At 35.9% G+C, this 22,051-nt stretch overlaps 1 protein-coding gene across 1 annotated transcript in view; it reads right to left on the minus strand.

The window, feature by feature from the left end:
• The window catches only part of LOC102813504 (gephyrin-like), a 750,251-nt gene that overhangs the window by 266,726 nt on the left and 461,474 nt on the right, over positions 1–22,051 (minus strand). The window contains exon 10 of the mRNA XM_006873064.1: positions 874–916. Coding sequence (XP_006873126.1) covers positions 874–916 — 43 coding nt within the window. The remainder of the gene's footprint in view (positions 1–873; positions 917–22,051) is intronic.

Below are 22,051 nucleotides of genomic sequence, written 5' to 3' on the forward strand. Positions count from 1 at the left end.
TTCCCCACGCCCAACAAGCAAAGCAGCAGAATGTCTCTGGGGTTTAGCCAGTTCTCCCCAATTACTTTTTTGATTGCTGAATCATGCAGACATTCTAATGGAAATAGAAATTATATCATTTATTAAATTCCTACTTTTGTGCCTACCCAGCAGACATTTCAGTATGGTCTACCTGTGCTGCTTCTTCTGATAATGATCATGAAGGATATGGGAGGGTGCCATTAGGCTATTAAGTGACAGGGCACAACAATAAAATAATTAACATTTTCCTCTTGGGATTCTATAGATCTTAAGGTACAACTTTCATTGTCACATAATTTCAAGGATACAGGTGAGGAAAAGTTATTTATTATAAGATAGATAAATTAATAATACATAAAGCTAAATGACTTCCAACTTACTTCTATTGGTGATAAAGTCATAATATAAAATGAAGACTTCTTTATCCTGGGTTTAGTATACTATACACTAAAACAAGACCTTTTAGGAATTCACATTCAAAACATGATTATATGCCCTCTTAGGAGTCACATGTTCTTCTTTGCCTAGTTAGACCCCTCTAGTAAATTTATATTAGTATTATTTTCAGTCAATTTGTTTTCAAATAACTTTTTGGCAGTGGGGCAATTAAAGAGTTTTTATCTTAGAGTACAGAGGAGTTCATTAATAGCTTACTAAGAGTGCTATCAAAGTTCTGCTTTATGCCTGAATGATAACTGGAATAAGGGAAATATTCATTAATATATTGATAATAACCAACACTTTCAGAAGATGAAAGACCTAATATTAATTTTTTTTAATATTAATATTCTTGAAATAAAATTTCCCCATTGTTTCTCTTCAGTAGCCCACCTACAATGATGAAATACTTACTGGCTCTAAGAATGTTCTCCTTACTGCTGCACCTGGACTGGACCTGTAGAGAGAGCATAAACTCAGTAATTTAGGGCTTATAACATGGATAGCCATATATGCAAATTTAATGGGCAAGCTCCTGAGGTTTAGAAGCAGAGGCTTTATGTATCTCAGATATCAAAACTTGATAGTAAAAATATTTTACATTTGTTTTTTATATATATATATATAGTCAAAATATTTTATATTTGTCATATATATATATATATATATTTAAATCTCTCTTCTATTTTAAAGAAATAGTCAACTGACTTATAGAAAAAAATATGTGAAGAACAACAAAGTACAGTATTATACAGAGGTTGAACCAAAGGCAATTTTTAAAAATATGTATCTGAAACTGGTATCTATAAAAATATTTCAATTTGTCACAGATTCAGTTGTGAATACAGACCCTTGATGTATTCTAATATATCTACTGATTCAGGTAATAAAATGAAACAATTTAAGTAATAAAGTTGTAATCAAATATTCCACTGTACTCATTTTTAGTCTAAAGAGATATATTGAGAGGAAAAATACAGAAAACTTTTTATATATAATTTTGGCTTTTGATTTTAATAATCTTGGTTGTTTACTGACTATAATAACTGAGTTTAATTACACTATTAGTTATAAAAGATGTTCTTGTTAGAAATCAGTGAAATTGAACTAAATTATTAACGTCTTCTGTGTGTATATATAGTTATCAATCTAAAACCCTTAGCTTTGACTCAAAATATTTTATGTTGAAGTGGAACATCCTTTTAAATGTTTTACAAAACTGTTGAATTCAAGGGTCACATTGGCTGGCATTAACACTGTTGTTAAAGTCTCAGGAAACTGTGTTTAAGTTCCATGCCTCTTCTTTTCACTCTGCAGCAGCTTGCCCCAAATGGGTATATACATGACAAATTAATTTCTACAGCTTAAAACAATCTATTTATTGTAATGAAACAACTTATGAAAGGAATGTTGCAACTTAGGGTGGGTTATGGTTGTCCTTCCCTGAAAAAAACAATTGTTAATGTTTAAAGAAACAACAATGATAATAAAAAAAAAGCACAAACATACACACAATGGGGGGAAAAATCCCCAACAAAACTCAAACACACACACACACACACACACACACACACACACGCACACAAAGAGAAAATAATTCCAAATATTTAAGTTATTCTCTTTTGGCCCAGATTGTTTTTATTTTTAAAACTCTGTAATGGAAAAGTTAATATTCTTATATTCTTTTACATTGAAGAACAATTCTGGACCAAATGGGAAAGAAATTAATGACTACTTAAAAAAAAAAAACAAATACAGGAAGGATGGCATGAGAGAGAGGAAAAGAAAAGGGGGCGAGAGGCTTGCAGAATGAATCTAGAAAAGCAAGTATAAACCTACAGGGGTGATAGTATGTAAATGCAGAATGTTCTGCTATTTCTTAGTGAAGATTCATACCAAGAGGGTAAGAATGACTAATGAACTTGCAGCAAAATAAACAGGCAGGTTGGCATACCATGGAATGAAAATGAGTTTAACTAAGCAACTACGGCCTTAAAGGAGAAACGAAACAAACACTAACAGACAAGCTGAATAAAGAGAGAGAAACTGCATTTTAAGAGAGATTTAAGAACACAAGAGAAAACTAAAAGAGAAAACTCTGGGAGAGAGTAGGAAAAGAAAGAAATGTTGAAAGACAAAAACAGAGTTGAAAGAAGTCAATGGAAGTCAAGAAACTCTTCAACAAGATGTAGAAACAGAAGGAGCTCAAGCCCATAGCGCAAAGCAACCTTTGCGAATGGAAAAGCAGCTCCTTTGATCAGTAATAGTTACTCTTAAATCGTAGCCTCTATTCCTCCAGAGTTCATCTTTAAGCCCTTCCAATCTAGAGTGGAGCTAGTGTATGGATAGAAACAAGAGATTTACAATGAACACAACAGTTCAGATGAGTAGCTCAAATTATCATAAAATGTTTCAACTGATCTAAATAATGTCTAAGTGGAAGTGATGGAGAAGAAGTAGCTGGCTTTCTCAAAACAACAACAAAACACCCAAACAAACAAACAGAAACCAAAAAAATTCCCCAAACCAAAACCAAAACCAAACACCCTCTCCTCTTCCTTAAGTGGTTTAAAACAGCAAATCATTCATGTTGTTGTGTGCCAGAGTCGGTTCCAATTTATTGTGACCCTGTATAGAGTTTCCAAGGCTGTAAATCTTTATGGGAACATCTTTCTCCCAAGAAGCGGCTGGCAGATTTGAACTGCTGACCTTGTGTATAGCAGCCATCATGATGGGCTAAGAGACTCTCAACTATTGCTTTGTGGCATCTCAGTTTGGAAGTATATATATCAAATCGTTTTGGAAGAGAAATCTGGATGCTGATTAATCTGGATAATGAGAACAAATCAGAGCACAAGGTTCACAGTATAAACAATGTTTTCTCAGTGACCTTGCATTGGCTATCTGAACCAGATTTGGGACTAACCAACTATTAAAATCAATGACTGTAAGAATGTATTTACTTTTGTGACCTTAGATAAAAAAAAGACTATTGAGAGAAATCATAATTTAAAAAAACCCAAACCACAAAACAACTGCTTTTTATTTTTATAGATAGCAAATGATACTATTTCATCATTAAATTACTCATCTTTTAAATATTTACGTCATTTTATAAAATTGCAAATGAAGACTTTTACTATCCCCTCAATCACAATGTAGTGAGATTTACTTAAAAGAATAAAGTTGAAAACAACTATTATTCTTCATTCTCAAACATAAGGCCTGCAAAAGAGGTAATGGAGGTTTGTTTCTGGTTTTATAAAAGATCCCCCTCCCCCCTTTACATTAGTCTAGCTAGATTCAATGGAAAAAAAAGAATGTCTGAAAACCAAAATAAAATGAGATTTCTGACTTAATACCAAATTTGTTGGGGATTAATGAAAGGTATAATGTTAATATTATCTTTATTCTACTGGTTGATACTATTTTACTGTAACTGACATCTGCTTTATATAATGTTGACAATCACCCTTTCAACTCAAATCAAAACTAAAATAACATACAAAAACCATATATAATATTAAAATCAATGGAGACAATGAAAAACACAAGAGACTGACAATTTAGTTATACTTTGGGACACTAAATAACTCATTTCAACATTGTGTTTACATGTGTGATAAAATTTTTGCTTAAGATCATATTGTCCTTTAAAAATCTTATGACATGAAACAAAAATTAGAGGAAGGATAGCATGTATTAAATGATACGGAAAAAGTGAAAATGCCTTTTAAAAAAAGGTGAGAAAATTTTAACAAACAACCACAATCGTTAGATACAGTTAGAGAAGTGACTTACCTTATGCTTAGGTCATAACAAGAATAGCACAGTGTTTAAAGTCAGCTCTTCAATATGGGAGGTACAATTGAAAGCCATAGGTTATAATAACATGAATTGCTATACAGGAATGAAGACTGTTTTCAGCCCAACATGAAAAGCTAACTCTCATGGGAGAACAGTTAAACTTATGTTTAATGCAACATGAAGAACAACTGAGAGTGTAAACATCAAAACACACAGATCTCACACCAGTTAGAACAAGAAGGCTTAACTTCTCAGGAACACATAAGATTTAATCTGTGACCATAATTTACGACACAGAAAGGGAAGGCACATCACTCTAACACTGAAAGATACATGCATAATAGATCACCATCCACTGACTCCCCCACACTCAGTACACACACAAGCTAAGATACAGGGAAAGAATGTAGTGCCAAGCTGTAATGAAGAAAGCAGGACACACAGAAGCACAGCAGTGGTCATGTGATTTGAGGTGTTCTTCCCTTAAACCATCCCATCACCATGCTTATTTTAAAGAAGCCAGATAAAGACCCCGTTTCAATGCTGCAGTAGCTACGAGCCCCCAGCTTGAAGCTAGTGTGTGGAATTTTTATCACCGTTCCCTGCGATGTCAGGGGCTCTCCAGTGGAAGCCAGATGTGTAACACCAGTTAGTAAGGTACAAATGTGTGAATAACAAATATCCTTTCCCTTCTGTATTTCACAGAAGTAAGGGAGGAAAGAAACAAATATAATAAACCCAGTTAAGAATAGGTTCAAAACAATATAAGGATGTGTAAATATTAAAATGATGATTGCATTTGATTGCAGGTTAACACACTCAGATTTCATAGAGATTGTTTCTATTTTGCATCCTTTTTTCCTTGAAAATGCATGAAATAAATTTCTACAATATAGCTCATATTGAAAAATTGTGAGCAGTTTGTAAAATAGGGTCACAGTCAACAATGAAAGAAGCCATTTTCTTTGATGGACATTATGAAAGCCCTATCTTCAAACTTTCAGCTTGATTCTGCTGGCTAGCAGTTACATTTTAAATCAGAAGTTAAGTTTTTATAAATCTGCTCAGTTATGTAATCTGAGATGTTCTACGGCATTGGTGCAGAAAAACTCAATTTAAAATTTAGTATTTTTACATTCTAAAAAATAAGCAATAAGAAGGCTATCTATTTAGCAACTTTTACTAAGTTTCCATGTACTTTCCCCTACTGGCAACCAGACTTACTTTAACATGTACTGTTACTGGCAAGAACATGGTCCTATCAGTTCATGAAAAAAAAAATCTCAACTTTGTTTTCCTATTATTGATGACATTAATTAATGTCATCTATTTTATTCTTTTTCTATGATTTGAATTTTGACTCATGTGTGACATCCCAATTTGAAGATCTGTAATTGTTCTCTCCCTCATCTTAGCAGGCCAGAATATCTTCACCTTCCTTTTAGAATTGCTTAAATATTTTAGGATCTGGACCTGATAATAATCTGTTTTCTCATCAAAGAAATTGTTGTGGGGCTGGCTCAAAGGAAATGCACACATATCAGTGATTTTTAAGCTACAAAGGCCAAAACAAATGTGAGCAGTTATTATGATTAGCGGAGCCTCCTCCTTGTTATTTCCTCATCAGAAGCAGCAGGGCAAGCTCTTGGTTTTGACCCACGAGAGGACTGTACAATTATATATTTTTCAATAAGTACTGATCGGAACTTTTTAGACATATTATTAGCTGTATAGCCAGTCATATGTACTAATAGGGATGCAAGCCATAAAATCTAAGATAAGGAGCAGTCTAAACTAGTTCCTCTAGATTATGCCCTGCACTCTTGAGCTTCTAGACGTACAGATAAGTTGTTGACTCTAGAAGAAATACGTCATTTCCTGATCCAAATACTACTTGTCGTATCAGATCCAGATTAAATTGCACCAGGTGCCAAAATATATTCCCCAAATTCCTCAATTAGAAATAACTTCTTTCCCTAAACTGTTTTATTTCATAGCATTATTAAGATATAATTTATTACCATAAAATTCACCCATTTCATATCATTTTGACAGTTTTAATAAATGTATATGGCTGTGCAGCCATTATCAGAATCTATTTCTAGGTTTCCTTCAACTCTTCAAGCATTTAACTGATCCTCCAATCATAGTGATGTTACAAGCAGGACTCTGAACTGGTTCATTTTGGAGTTAAACCCTTTGCAGATAATTTGCATTTCCACTTCAGATATACTGAACCAGGAAACAGAATCTACATTTTAACAGCATGTTAATATGTATACATAACAAGTACCTGGGAATCTTGTTAAAATGCAAGCTCTCTTTCAATATCAGGGAGCTTCAAGAAGTGAAAAAATTCCATTAACTTTTAATTCCATTTTTTTCCATGAATTTTTTGAAGGCCCCTCCTATATGCGAGGTGAAAATTCAAATTCTCAGCAGGGGATAAAACCAATAAGAAAGGTAAGCACAAATTTACTTGTGTTTATTTATTAATTTGTAGTGAACAATTTTACATGGTCTGTGGTCTTGAAAACGCTATATAAGGTCATTACTAGTTGAAATTGATTCTATGGCAGTAGGTTGGATTTGGGTTTGCTGGTGAAAAGCATGTCAATCTGTTCTCTACAGATTAGTATTAGTAAGCAGAGGTATGAGGCTTTGCTTCTGTAGGAAGGAGCTGTGGAGGCTAGGAGACAGACATGCCAGCCAGACCTAGCCTCAGAATCATTGACCTTCTCGGATAATCTGTCACTGTCCTGGTTACTGGTTATCAAAGTCACCATAATTACTCTTATTCTCATTATTGATGGTATGACTGTAAGATCTTAGAGGCAAAGGACAATGTCATTTGTTCTCTTAATTTTTCCTACTATGTCAAATATAGTACTTTGTACAGAATAAATATTTGCTAAATCTGAGTATTTAGTTTGTGGTAATTATTGCTCTTTTCAATTCCAGCAAATTAAAAGTTATTTTTGGATACTTTAAGTATGACCATAGCTAATCTTATACTACACAAAACTGTTTTTTATCAACTTTAAAATGAATTTTACTTAATCGGACATTGTTAGTATTAAGAGCTAACATATGGTAACTATGTAGGTTATAGTTAAGATATTTGCGTATCAGAACGGTCTCAAGAATTTAGAAAACTAAATTTTTAAGAAAGCAGACTGTCATATCGTTCTTCCATGGGGCAACTGGTGAGTTTGAACCACTAACTTCTTGGTTAGCAGATAAGTGCTTAATAATTGTACCACCAGGGATCCTGAATATTACTTCTTGTTGTTGTTGTTGTTAAGTGCCATCGAGTCGATTCTGACCCATAGTAACCCTGTATAGGGTTTCCAAGGAGCAGCTGGCGAGCTTGAACCACCAACCTTGCATTCACCGACTTTGCATTCTGACGCATTAGACCACAGTGTTATAATAACTTAGGGTTATTCAAATAAGGACATTTTGAGTCCAGTAGAGGTTCTTTATATCAAGGGTTTCAGGTAAAGGTAAAAAAGTTCCTTATTTTCTGCAAGAGCAGGATGTTTTATATTTTATATGATGAGGTTACACAATGACAGAAATGATAGAGATTTCTGATGCATCATGATCCTTTTTTACTTTTTCTACCTTACTAAATTTATTTTAGAGTAATCTGCCTCTAAATAACAAAGTTCTTTTAGTATCACATACTCATACAAAGTAAGTTAAAAAGATAGAGAAAATGGGCCTCCTTGTCATTGATTTGCCTTAGGTTATTTGCCTCTTTAGCCCACCCAGAAACAAAAAGAAAGGTTTGATATGAACAACAGTAAGCCAGTAGCAACTCTACAATCTCAGATTTCCAAATCTTTCTCTTTTCACTTCTAATGACAGAAACAGAATGATTCTTGAAAAGATCTTTTCCATTGTTCCATTTATTCATCGAGGAGTACAGTGGCTCTATATAACAAGCACTGGGCTAGGAACCACAAAGTCTGGGGTTCAAGCCTGCCAGTCTCTCTGTGGGAGAAAGATGAGGTTTTCTGATTCCACAAAGATTTGGAGTCCTGTTGTGGCCCCATATAATAAGCACTATCTTGCGATGGGTTTGAACTGCAAGGTCGGCAGTTAAAACTCACCAGTTATTCCTCTGAAACCCTATACAGGCTCACTATGAATTGGAACTAACTAGATGGCACTTAAAAACATTCATTCATCTATCACTTTATCCTAATAAACTAAGATACAAGTATTTGGCTCATCTAAGAGTAACGACAACTCATTTGTGTTTAATTAGGCTTCTGACATGACAACACTTATATTCAATTAAAGAACTCAAAGAATTTCGGTTTACTTATGACATGAAAGTCAATATGATAGATAAAGGAAACGTCATTTGGCACTCAATAGTAGTATTTATGATACTGTGTCTTCCACTCTTCCTAGCTGTGTGACTTTGAACATGACATTAAACAACTTGGAGCTTTAATTTCCTTCTCAAAAAAAAATTTTTTTTGATGGAATTAAGTAGGATAACGTATGTGAATGTGAAAGTAACTGTAAATGAAATAACACACCCACAAAAATCACCCAACCAAGCAAACCCATTGCCCCCAAATTGATGTTGACTCATAGTGAATTTATAGGATGATTCGAACTATCCCACAGGATTTTCAAGGCTGTGGTCTTTATGGGAGTAGACTATCACATATTTCTCCTGCCAAGCAGCTTGTGAGTTTCAGCTGCTGACCTTCCAGTTAGCAGCCAAGCACTTAACCACCAGGTCACCGCGGGTCCTCATAAATGAAACAGACAATACAAATCAAAGTCATTTGAAGATTTTAAGTCAGCTATATTCTGCATCTGTTGTTAAGTTCTGACAAGTTGGTTCCAACTCACAATGATGCTGCATTAGGGTTTCTAAGGAGCGGCTAGTGGGTTTGAACTGCTGATCTTGCTGTTAGCAGTCCAATGCTTATCCTACAACCAAGAGTTCTGGCGTGGCACTGTAGGATAAGCACTGGACCACAAAGTCACTTTAAACAGGCAGGTTGGCGGTTCAAACATACCAGGTGTGCCTCAGAAACCTTATATGGGGTCACTGAGTTGGGACTGACTTGACGGCACTTAACAACATTTTATACCTACCACTTGTCTGTCAGTTTGTCATACTGTGGTAACTTGTGTTGCTGTGATGCTGGAAGTTATGCCACTGGTATTTGAAATACTAGCAGGGTCACCCATGGTGGACAGGTTTCAGTGAGGCTTCAAGACTCAGACAGATTAGGGAGAAGGAGAGGTGTCAGATACAGTGCTGGAAGATGAACCCCTCAGGTTGGAATGCATTCAAAATATGACGGCAAGAGCTGTTCCTTGAAGTAAAGTTGACCTTAATGAGTAGATGAAGCAAAGCTTTTGGGACCTTCATTTGCTGAGGAAACAGCTGTAAACATCCATTAATAATCAGAAAGTAGAATGTATGAAGTATGAATCTAAAAAAATTGGAAAGTCATCAAAAATGAATTTGAATTATAGTGTTGGCGAAGAATATTGAAAGTACAATGAACAAACAAATCTGTTTTGGAAGAAGTACAAACAGAATGATCTTTAGAAGTAAGGATGATAGTACTTTCGAAACATTGCCAAGAGGGATCAATCCCTGGAGAAGGACATCATGTTTGGTAAAGTGGAGAGTCAGAGGGTCAGAGAAGAATCGGAAGATCCCCAATGAGATGGATCGACACAATGGCAGTAATTATAGGCTCCAACAATTGTGAGGATGGTGCAGGATCGGGCAGTGCTCTACTCTGTTGTACACAGGTTGCTAGGAGTCAGAACTGACGTAATGGCACCCAACAACTTATATGATACATGGATTCCCTGGGTGGTGCAAATGGCTAAAGAGAAAAGCTGCTAATAAAAAGTTTGGCAGTTAAGTCCATGATAAAGTGTCTTGAAATAAAGGCCTGAAAAATAAGCCACTGTAAACCCTATGGAGCACAGTTGTAATCTGACATATAAGGGGTTGCCAGGGATCAGAATCAGCTTGACAGAAACTGGTGCACATTTTCCATGGGTAGAATTTGAGATACAATGGAATAAAGTTTTGCTCTAGATCATGCAATGAATTAGTGAGAAATAACTGAATTTCTACACTAAAGCTTTAGGAAAAACCTGATAAAAATCTGAAGTTAGCTCTGCAAGGATAAATCTAATTTTTAAAATGAAATGTGTTTTTGGTGAAAGTTTACCCAGAAAATTAAGTTCACATTTAACATTGTCTGTACATACTATTCAGTGATATTAGTAATCGAATTTTTAGTTTTATGACTTGCTTCTGTTGTTGTTGTTGTTAATGCCATCGAGTCAGTTCTGACCCATAGTGACCCTACCTAGGGTTTCTGAGGAGCAGCTTGAACCACTGATCTCATGGTTCACAGTGACTTTGCAGTCCAGTGCATTAACCTATAGTGCCACACCAATACAGGCTTTCATTTCCTCATCTGAGAAAGGAGGAAATTTCCAGGGGTTCTTAACTGTGGCCCATGGATGTCTTGGGAAAATATGTGGATGAAAGTTTGAAATTCATTGTCTGGCATGGAAGAAACAAAGTATAATTTTTATATTCACAAATATAATTAATTTTTAAATTTTTCTTTCATTATGAGCTTAGGTGTCTACTATAGAATCTTTTAAAATTATTGTTGTTAAGTGCCATTCAGTAGGTTCTGACTCATAGTGACCCTGTATAGGGTTTCTGAGAAGTGGCTGGTAAGTTTGAACTGCCGACCTTGTGGTTCAAAACGACCTTGTGATCCAGGAATATTTAAAAACATTGTTCACATTCAAGTTACAGTAGTTATTAGACCTGCTGCTAGATTTTGTTATTTAATGCATTTGAAAATGTTGTTAAGTGCCGAGCAGTTGGTTCCGACTCATTACGAACATGTATAGAGTTTTCAAGTAGTGACTGGTGAGTTTGAACCACCAACCCTGCGGTTCAAAGAACCTTTTGGACCAGAGCTTATCCTATAACACCACAGCAGGCATATGTTACTATATCACAATTTGTTTTTCAAGAATATTTTAGAATGATTTTAATTTGTCTTTCTTTGTAATCTGACATAATTTATTTTGTTGTTATTATTAGATTACTGTTCAATTCAGAAATTACATTTCTGGATGAAATGTTTAAATTTCTGGTTAAAGCTTCATTGCAGACTTTAAAAAAATTAAAAAAAAAAAACCCTAAATAATCATGTGTAAGGAAAAGTATGAGTAAGAAGAGACATTCTTTCTTAGAACATGGCTAAATTAGGTTTATAGGTAGTTTGAGATGATTTGGATGGAGCAAATGCAAACCCCTTGCAGTCTGCATTTTGCTCCATCCATGTTACTGGTTCTATTCCCTCCCACTAGTGTAAGTGTTGGTGGTATAGTGGCTAGCATAGCTGCCTTCCAAGCCGTTGACCTGGGCTCCATTCCTGGACAGTGCAGGCATTAAAGTTACTTTTGGACTCCTGCTGTGGCACTGTAGGATTAGCACTGGATTGAGAACCACAAAGTCGGCAGTTCAAACTCACCAGCTACTAATTCGGAAACCCAATACAGGATTGTTATCAGTCGGAACTGACTCAACAACACTTAACAACAGTGTAAATTCACATTCCTATAACTCATTCAGGATGCTGAGACTATATTGTATTAATATATTAATATTAATTATAATTATATTGATTACATTATAATCAATATAATTATAATAATACATTAATATATGTTAAATATATATGAGAATATATTGTATTAATATATGTTAAATTATATACATTAAATAAACATATAAAATATATGTTAAATATATTAAATGCATTCAAGTCAGCTCCAACTCATAGCAACCAAGTACAGAGTGTCCTAGGTTGTAATTTTTTTTTTTTTTAAGGTTTTTTATTGTGGATTGAGTGAAAGTTTTCAGGGCACATCATCGGTTTCACATTCAAACATTCATATACCTTGTTTCATTACATTGATTATAATCCCCTCCACATACCATCAGTTAACAGTGTTTCTCTCTATCCTCTTTAGCTTTTTTTTTTTGGGAAAAACTTTGCCTTTTTGGAATTTACAGTCTCGGCTTTTAGGGAAGGTTTTTACATTTATCTGTGGGTATCCAGGGCTCATGTATGGAATTACTAACCAGCATAACTGAATAATCAGATAAGGGACATCTTGCTATGTCTGCCAGGTGGCTAAAGTCTGATCCTCAGAGCCTATGGTTTGGACGGTCAGCAACGCTTGGGCCAAAAAGCATCAACTTTCTCCTGAAGATTGTATTAGATGTGTGTACTTTTTCCCCCTCAATAGTTTTTGAGATATCGGATCTGTTCTTGGTCAGTTTATTTTACTGCTTTCTCATCAAACAGGAATTGATCAAATATATACTTGTATGGCACACAAATATACTATATTTTTAAAATGTGTGTTTTCTATCTTCCTTATTTTATAGCTGCTGTTAGTACCATCAAGTTGGTTTCGACTTGTAGTGACCCTATGCACAACAGAATGAAACACTGCCCTGTCTTGCACCAGCCTCACAATCATTGTTGTTTAAGCCTATTGTTGCAGCCACTGTGTCAATCAAGCTCATTAGGAACCTTTCTCTTTTCGATGACCCTCTGCTTTATTAAGCATGATGTCCTTTTCCGGGGACTGGTCCTTCTTAATAATATGTTCAAAGTTGTTGTTGTTGTTAGGTGCCATCGAGTTGGTACCAACTCATAGCAAGCCTATGCACAAGAGAATGAAATACTGCCCAATCCTGGGCCAACCTCACAATGGTTGCTACGTTTGAGTCCACTGAGTCTGCCACTGTGCCAATCCATCTCTTTGGGGGTCTTCCTCTTTTTTTCCGACCCTCCATTTTACCTTCTCCAGGGACTGGTCTTTCCTGACAATATGTCCGAAGTATGAGAGACAAAAAGTCTGGCAATCCTGGCTTCCAAGAAGCACTCTGGCTGTATTTCTTCCAACACAAATCTATTTGTTCTTTTGGCTGTCCATGATACTTTCTATATTTTCCTCCAACACCATAACTCAAATGCATCAATTCTTCCACATTCTTCCTTATTTGCTATCCAACTTTCAAATGCATATGAGGTTACTGAAAATACATGGCCTGGATCAGGTATACCTTAGTCCTCAAACTGACATGTTTGCTCTTCAATACTTTAAAGAGGTTTGTGCCACAGATTTGCCCAATGCACTACATGGTTTGATTTCTTGACTGCTCCTTCCATGAGTGTTGATTGTTGATCCAAGCAAAATGAAGTCATTCACAACTTCAGTCATTTCCCCATTGATATGGATGCTGCTTATTGGTCCAGTGGTGAGGCTGTTTGTTGTCTTTACATTAAGAAGTAACCCATACCAAAAGCTGTGGTCTTTGATCTTCATCAACAAGTATTTTAAGTCCTCTTGGCTTTCAGCAAGAAAGGTTGTATCACCTGTATACTTCAGGTTATTAATAAGCCTACCTCCAACCCTGATGCCATGTATTTCTTCATATAATCTAGCTTTTCTGATTATTTGTTCAGCATACAGACTGAATAAGTATGTTCAAAGTATGTAAAATGAAATCTTGCCATCCTTGCTTCTAAGGAGCATTTTGGCTATACTTTTTAGTCTTCACCAATACTATAATTCGAATGCATCATCTCTTATCTTCCTTTTTCACTAACTTCACATGCATATGAGTACACTGAAAACATCATGGCTTGGGTAAGGTGCACATTAATCCACAAAGTGATATCTTTACTCTTTAAATACTCTAGAGAGGTCTTATGCAGGAGATTTGCCCCATACAATATACTGATTTATTGAGCATTGATTGTGGATCCAGGTTAAATGAAATCCTTGACACCTTCAATCTTTTCTCCATTTATTCTGAAGTTTATTGGTCCAGTTGTGAGGATTTTTAATGCTTCAAGTCCTCTTTGTTTTCAGCAAGTAAGATTGTATCACCTGCATATCAGATTGTTAATGAACCTTCTTCCAGTCTTGATACCACATTCTTCTTCATAGTCCAGCTTCTAGGACTGTTTGTTTAGCCTACAGACCTAAGAAGTATGGTGAAAAGATATAATTCAGATGCACAGCTTTCCTTATTTTAAACCACACAGCATCCCTCATTCTGTTAGAAGGCCTGCCTCTTGGTCTATGTACAGTTCCTCACGAACACAACGAAGTATTCTAGAATTCCCAATCTTATCAACATTACCATCGTTTGTTATTATCCACACAGTTGAATGCCTTTCATACTCAATAAAACATTAAGTAAACATTGTTCTGGTATTCTTTGCTTTCAGCCAAGATACATTTGGTGTATCTTGAGGGATATCACTGATGATATCCTTCATTCCATATCCTTTCTTGAATCTAACTTGAGTTTCTGGAAACTCCCTGCTAATGTGCTGATGGAATGTTTTTTTAATTATAGTTAGCAAAGTTTTACTTGCATGTGATAGTAATGTTATTGTTTGATAATTTCTTCATTCTGTTAGGTCACCTTTCTTTGGACTGGATTTCTTTCAGGTAGTTGCCTAGCTAGCTGTTTTACACAATTATTGACATAGACTAATGCATGCTTCTGGTGTAACATCAATTTGTTAAAACATTTCAATTGCTATTGCATCAATTCCTGGAGTCTTGTTTATTCCTAATGTCTTCAGTGCAGCCTTGGCTTCTTTCAGTGTTATCAGTCTGGATTATATGTTAAATTCTGAATTGGTTGAATGTCAGTCAATTCTTTTTGGTTCAGAGACTTACTGTTAAATTGTAATAACTGTCCTAGGATTCACCTTGAGTGAATTTATTCCCACTACCTATCTTTGGTAAGGAGCTCTGGTAGTGTAGTGGTTACGAATCGGGTTGCGAACCACAAGGTCAGCAGTTTGAAACTACCAGCTGTTCTGTGGGAGAAAGATGAGGCTTTCTGCTCCCGTAAAGATTTACAGCCTCAGAAACCCTGTACAGGGTCTCTATGAGTCAGAACTGACTCCATGGCACATACAACAATAACAACAACAACAACCTTTGTTGAGCTCTGGTGTGGTGCTGTTGGATAAGCACTGGACTGCTAACCACAGGTCAGCAATGCAAAACCTACCAACTGCTCTCAGAAAACCTATATAGAGTTGCTATGAATCAGAAGAGACTTGACAGTGTCCAACAAGAACCTTTTTTAGTAGCTCTGCTGTTCTGTGCATTGCATGGCTGTTACATGAGAAATATAATTAGGTCTAACTACAGAAACTCATCTGAATTTTCTAGCTCCTAAAACCCTTACATACTATATTAAACCATTGCCATAGAGTGGATTCGGACTCCTGGAAGCCCATGTGTTACAGACTAGAACTTGGCTCCACACGTTCTAGCAGCTGCTGCCTTTACAGAAGGAGATTGCCAGGCCATTCTTGTGTGCACTGTTGAGGGAGCTGGAAACACCAATCCTTTGATTAGCTGTTGTTTTCAAGTGCTGTCAAGTCAGTTTGGACTCATAGCCACCCTGTATAGGGTTTCTGAGGAGCAGCTGGAGGGTTTGACGTACTGACCTTGTGGTTCACAGGCCAGTGCTGGTCCTACAGAGTCACACCAGGAGTCTTTTGACCAGTAGCTGAGTGTAAACCATTTGTATAATTCAGAGATCTAACACATCTTATCAACTATCCTTTTACTATAAAGATGTACCAATTCATAGCAACCCTGTATAGGGGTTTCCAAGAAGCAGCTGATGGATTTGAACCACCAACCTTGCTGTTAGGAGTCCAGTGTTTATCCTACACCAGGACCAGCTCAGGGATAATTTTAAGTTTTTCTTTGCTTACCCACATTCTTCACTAAACATGTGAAGAAATAGATAAACGCTATTTAAAACAAAAGAAAAATAGAAACTGCTGTTAATAATGATAAACATTTAATTTTTAAGGATTTTAAAATTAAAAACTTTTAGTGTAATAAAGACCGACTATTAAAAATATTTGTTCAAATAAGTCTTACTCAAACATTTATAGATTTATTTTGAACCATCAACAAATTCTTCGTCAGTCTTTCTCCTGCATATATATCTGCATAAGATACTTAGGATAAGGTTTATAGTCTGTGAAGTTAACTGGCTTTACAGATTTGAAATCTGGGATTCATTAGTTATTATGTTTTAGCTCAACTAAACTTGTTTTTGTTAAGTATTGTTGAGTTAGTTCTGACTCATTTCAACCCTGTATAGGGTTTTTCAGGCTGTACATCTTTTGTGGGAAAACAAAGCCTCATCTTTTTCCTGCAGAGCTTTAACCACCAATCTTGTGGTTTGCACTTCAGTGCTTATCTGACAGTGCTACACTAGGACTTCCTCAACTAAACTTAAATAGGTACATTGATAAAAAGCCCTTTGACAGTTACTACATGACTTAGAATGTTACAGTCAGAAATATTATACCTAATTTATTTATGCTAGTTTCATTCAGAGTATGCTTCCTATATTCTTGTGAGCTTGTTGGCCTAGAATTCAGGCATGGTATACAGTTAGGTCACCACACTGGAATACTACAGTAACTATCTATGCCCATTCTATTTTTCTGTTTTACAACCAACTGATACACACATCCACATGCTAATAGCAATTATGAGGTTCATACTCTTTCGAGGCGGATTAAATGGATTGGGCTAGTATTCACTGGAAAAGGAAAGGAAGAGAGAAGAAACAGCTAAGTATATATAAGACAGGTGGCAGCTAACTACATATAAGACAGGTGGTTTCTAATAAAAAATAAACAAAAAAACCACTTGAGGAAAAGGAAAAAGCAACAAAAATATTATGTGGGAAACTTCAGTATGAAAGTGGACAAATGCAAATGAGGTGACTAATAGCTGAATGGGGCTTCTTACCAAGATTATTCTTGTCACACGTCTTCAACTTTCAAAACACATAATAGCATAAAAATACCCATGCTATCCATATTTCAAAATTGTCTTTAAGAATCCACAGGCAATAGTCAAAGAGTAGTGGTAATAAAAAATTGAAAAATGTGTGTGCACGTAAGAGAGAAGAAAGGTAATTTTATTTAGACCAGCACATATCAGGACTAACCTTAAGATCAGTACCAACAAGAAAGCCAAAGTACTCATGCATCTCTGGCCAGTCAGTTGGTTTGCAATAGGGATGCAGAAATCTATAGGGAAAGAATGGTTTCTTCAGCAAATGGTGCCAGGACATCTGGATATCCACATTTAAAAGAAGGAAGTTGTACTCCTACCTCATGCTATGTATAAAATTAACTCAAAAGGGATCAGTGGCCTAACTAAAAACACTAAAATCATAAAGGTCTTAAGAAAAAACCTATGGATTAATTTTCAGGACACTGAATTTGGCAACAGATTGTTAGATATGACACTCCAACGAACAAGCAACAAATGAAAAAAAAAAAAAAAAGAAAAATTGGACTTTCTAAAATGGACAACTTTTGTATACTAACAGGCAAGCATCACCTAGAAAATGAAAAACCCTCTACAGAACAGAAGACAATGTTTACAAATCATATATCTAATAAGTGTTCATTTTCCAGAATATAAAAAGAACTTCTATAAGTCAACAAGAAAACAATTAAAATTTGGGGAAAGAACTTGAAAAGACATTTCTCCAAAGAAGACACATAAACGACTATGTGAATAAATGCTTGACATCATCAGTCATGAAGGAGATGAAAATCAAAACCATAATGAGACACCACTTCTCACCCACAAATACAGCTTCTATGGAATGCCTGGTTGGTCAAACGATTAAGCACAGGGCTATTAACTGAAAGGTTACTGGTTCAAACTTATCCAAAAGTTCCTTATAAGTAAGTCTTTGTGATCTGTTTGCAAAAGGTCATAGCAGTTCTACTAAGCACACATGGGGCTGCCATGAACCAGAATGGACTCAATGGCAATTGACAACAACAAAAGGATGGCAACTCTCAAAAAAGTAGAAAACAACATGTGTTGGACAGAGTGTGGAGAAACTCGAGCCCTCATCCATTGCTGGTGGCAATGTAAAATGGTTCAGCCACTGTGGTAAACAACTTGGCAGTTTCTCAAAAAGTTAAACAGCTACCAAGGGACTCAGCAATCCCATATATTTTTGGATATATGAGTACCCAAAAGAATTGAAAGCAGTGACACAGAAATTTGAACACCAATATTCACTGCAGTAGTAGAAACCTAAATATCCATCAATAGATAGATAAACAAATGTGATTATACACACACACACACACACACACATATGCATATATATATATGTGTGTGTGTGTATATATGTACACATGAAATATTAGTTAAAAAGGGAAACGAAGTCCTGATACATGGTCCAACATGATGAATTATATTAAGTGAAATGAATTAGCCACAAAAATATAAATGGTGTATGATCGTACTTATGATATGAACTACCTAGAATATGCAGATGTATAGACACCAACATTTATTATGGTTAGATGTAGGAAGAAGAGGAAAAGGAAGATTCATTGCTTAGGAGGCATTGTGTTTCTATTACTGATGGCAGAATTATTTTTAAATTAATAGTAGTGATGGTTACACAACATGATGAACATAATCTATTGTATATGCAAAAAATGTAAAATTGGCAGGGGCCTGTTTTATATATTTTACCACAATAAAGCTATTTTTAAAAAGGAAAAAAATAAAACCGAAAATGAAATACTACTTTGTTGTTCAGTGCCATTGAGTCAGTTCTGACCCACAGCGACCCTGTATAGGGTTTCCGAGGAGGGGCTGGTGACTTTGAACCACCGACCTTGCAGTTCAAATGACTTTGCAGTCCAGCACATTAACCCACTGTGCCACACCAGAACTCTGAAATGCTACTTCTTGTTGTTGTTAAGTGCCATCGACTTGATTCTGACCCATAGTGACCCTGTCTAGGGTTTCCAAGGAGCAGCTGGTGGAGCTTGAGCCACTGACCTTGCAGTTCATGCGACTTTGCAGTCTGATGCATTAGCCCACAACACCACATGATACTTAGTTAACATCTACTAAAAATCTGTTGCCACTGAGTCAACTTTGACTCAATGGCAACCTCACATGTTTCAGAGTGGAACTGTGCTCTATAGAGTTTTCAATGACTCTAATATTACAGAAGTAGACCACTAGGTCTTTCTTCCGTGGTGCTGTTAGAGATGGATTTCAACTTCCAAGCCTTTGGTTGGATGCTGAGTGCAAACACTTTGTGTCACTCAGGGACCGTGACACCTAGTACTGCTACTGCTACTACTACTAAAACAGAAAAGATGTGGAGAAACTGAAACTCTTATACTTTGCTCGTGGGAATGTAAAATGGTGCAGTTGCAGTGAAAAATAGTCTGGTGGTTACTCAACAAGTTTACCAGTTACTATATGGTACAGCCATTCCATTCCTAGGTATATACCCCAAAGAACTGAAAACAATGACTCAAACAGATACTTACATACCAATGTTCATTGTAGCCTTATTCATAACAGCCCAAAGTAGAAACAACCCAAGTATCAATCAACAGATGAGCGCAGAAGAAAAACGCGGCATATACATAAACGAAATATTATTTGGCTATAGAAAGAAATGAAGTTCTGATATGGTGTCTGGATGTATCTTGAAAACATTAATCCAAACCAAGCCTACTGTCACTGAGCAATCCAACAGGGCAGAGGAGAACTGCTCCTTAGGGCTTCCGAGACGGTAAACCTTTACCGGAGCAGACAGCTTCATCTTTTTCTCTGGGAGTGGCTGGCAGGCTTTAACCACTGATCTTGTTGTCAGCATTCCAACGCTTTATCTGTAGTGTCACCAGGGCCCTTTTGAACACATTAAAACCTACTGCCATAGAGTCAATTTTAAGTTAGGTGAAACTTTGTTATTGCTATTGTTGTTAAGTGCCGTCAAGTCGGTATCTAGTCATAGCAACTCTGCATAGGATTTCCTAGGAGCGACTGGTGAGCTTGACCCACCAACATTGCGGTTCAAACCGACCTTGCAGTCCAGCGCATTAGCCCACAGTGCCACACCAGTACTCCTAAGTGAAATTAGTCAGACTCAAAAGGACACATATGATTGATTCCACTTTGATGAATTATCTAGAATAGGCAAATTCATAGAGACAAAAAGTAGATCAGAGGTTACTAGACACTGGGGGAGGAAGAAGTGGGAAGCTATTGTCTAATAGATACAAAGTTTCTATTTGGGTGAGGAAAAAGTTTATAAATTAGAAAATGGTGAGGTTGGATAACACTATGAATCTAATTTATATCACTGAGTTATATACACAAACATGGTTAAATTGGTGTTTTTTGCTATATATGTTTTATCACAATAAAAATTATATTAAAAAATACATCCTAGTAAAATCAGACATAACTTAAAGCAATGACATAGTATTATTACTCAAAATCTATCTATTTGGGAAATATTTCACTCCAAAGCTTTAAAATGGAGTTCAGCTATATATGATAGACATTCCAAGTGCAAGGGTAATGGTACTGGTGGCTGAATCAGTACTTACATGCCTAAGAACACTTTAGAAACGCTGCTATCACTGGCCTCTAATAGTGAGGCATGACTACAGGGACCCTTGCTATATAGTGGTAGGTAAGAATGCACGAATGCCCCAGTTTACTTTGAACTGTACTACATGGCTGTAAACAGATAAATTGCAGAGGTTACAGATAAACTTGCTATATGTAAAGGAGACCAATTAGATGATTCTGATTTCCCATCATACTTTTTTTTATTGTTTGTTAAAATTTCGTCAGCCTATATAGTGAAAGTTGGAGCAATTGACAGTTGTATTCACTATATTGTACATTCACTCAATTTCTTACACCAAGTCTTGAGATATGACTTAAGTAACATCAATATTTCACAACTCATGGCTAAGAAACACACAACTTCTAAACCGTTCCGTTGTTCCCTGTCTTTCGGAAATAAAACTGAAATATGGAATAAAAAGGGAAAGTTTGTTTTTTCTACTTAGGTAAAATCTGGATTACTTTCTAACAAACAAAAAACATAAGGCATATAAAAAACAAGATGAATGGCACTAATGAAGGCTACTGAGCACTTGACAATTAAACCATAAAAACTATGTAAGACAATTATAAAATCATTAAAATAACTATTTGTAACTGACGTTGGTATGGAGTTCTGCTTGCTATATTTTAAGCTAATGATTAAGCTACGGAACTGGATGGTAAAACAATGAAAACCAGTGTTGATTTGATTCAAATTACTTATATTCAGACTCTGGGCCAAATATTTGAGACATAGTGTTCAAATGAAAATCATTCAACATTTCCTTATGTAATCTCTTTCAGGTCTCCCTGGCATCCTCTTTTCTCTATTCTACTTTGTCACCATTGTGCATTCATTGAGGGGTATCAGTGACAAACTCAGTGGCATCTCACTGTAGAAGACCACTCTGACTTTCTCATTTTGACCTGATTCCCTCACTATCCTCCTTCCACTTGAGAACTCCCTTCTCTGCCAAGTACAGTACAAAGGCTCATCATTAATTACTGTAGCTTCAATATTAAGCACAAAGGGCTAGATTCTTAACGGAATTGTTCTTTCACCAGCGATGCACACAGAAGACTTGACATCTCAAATAGCATTAACTTATATCATGTTTCTCAATAAGAATACTTAATTAAGCACAGCAGCCCAAACAGAATTAGATTTAATTGCTGTGTGTTGGAATAGTAGCAAATTGCCAAAGACAGAAAA

Source organism: Chrysochloris asiatica, unplaced genomic scaffold (genome assembly GCF_000296735.1).
Source record: "Chrysochloris asiatica unplaced genomic scaffold, ChrAsi1.0 scaffold00221, whole genome shotgun sequence".
Taxonomy (NCBI): Eukaryota; Metazoa; Chordata; class Mammalia; order Afrosoricida; family Chrysochloridae; genus Chrysochloris; species Chrysochloris asiatica.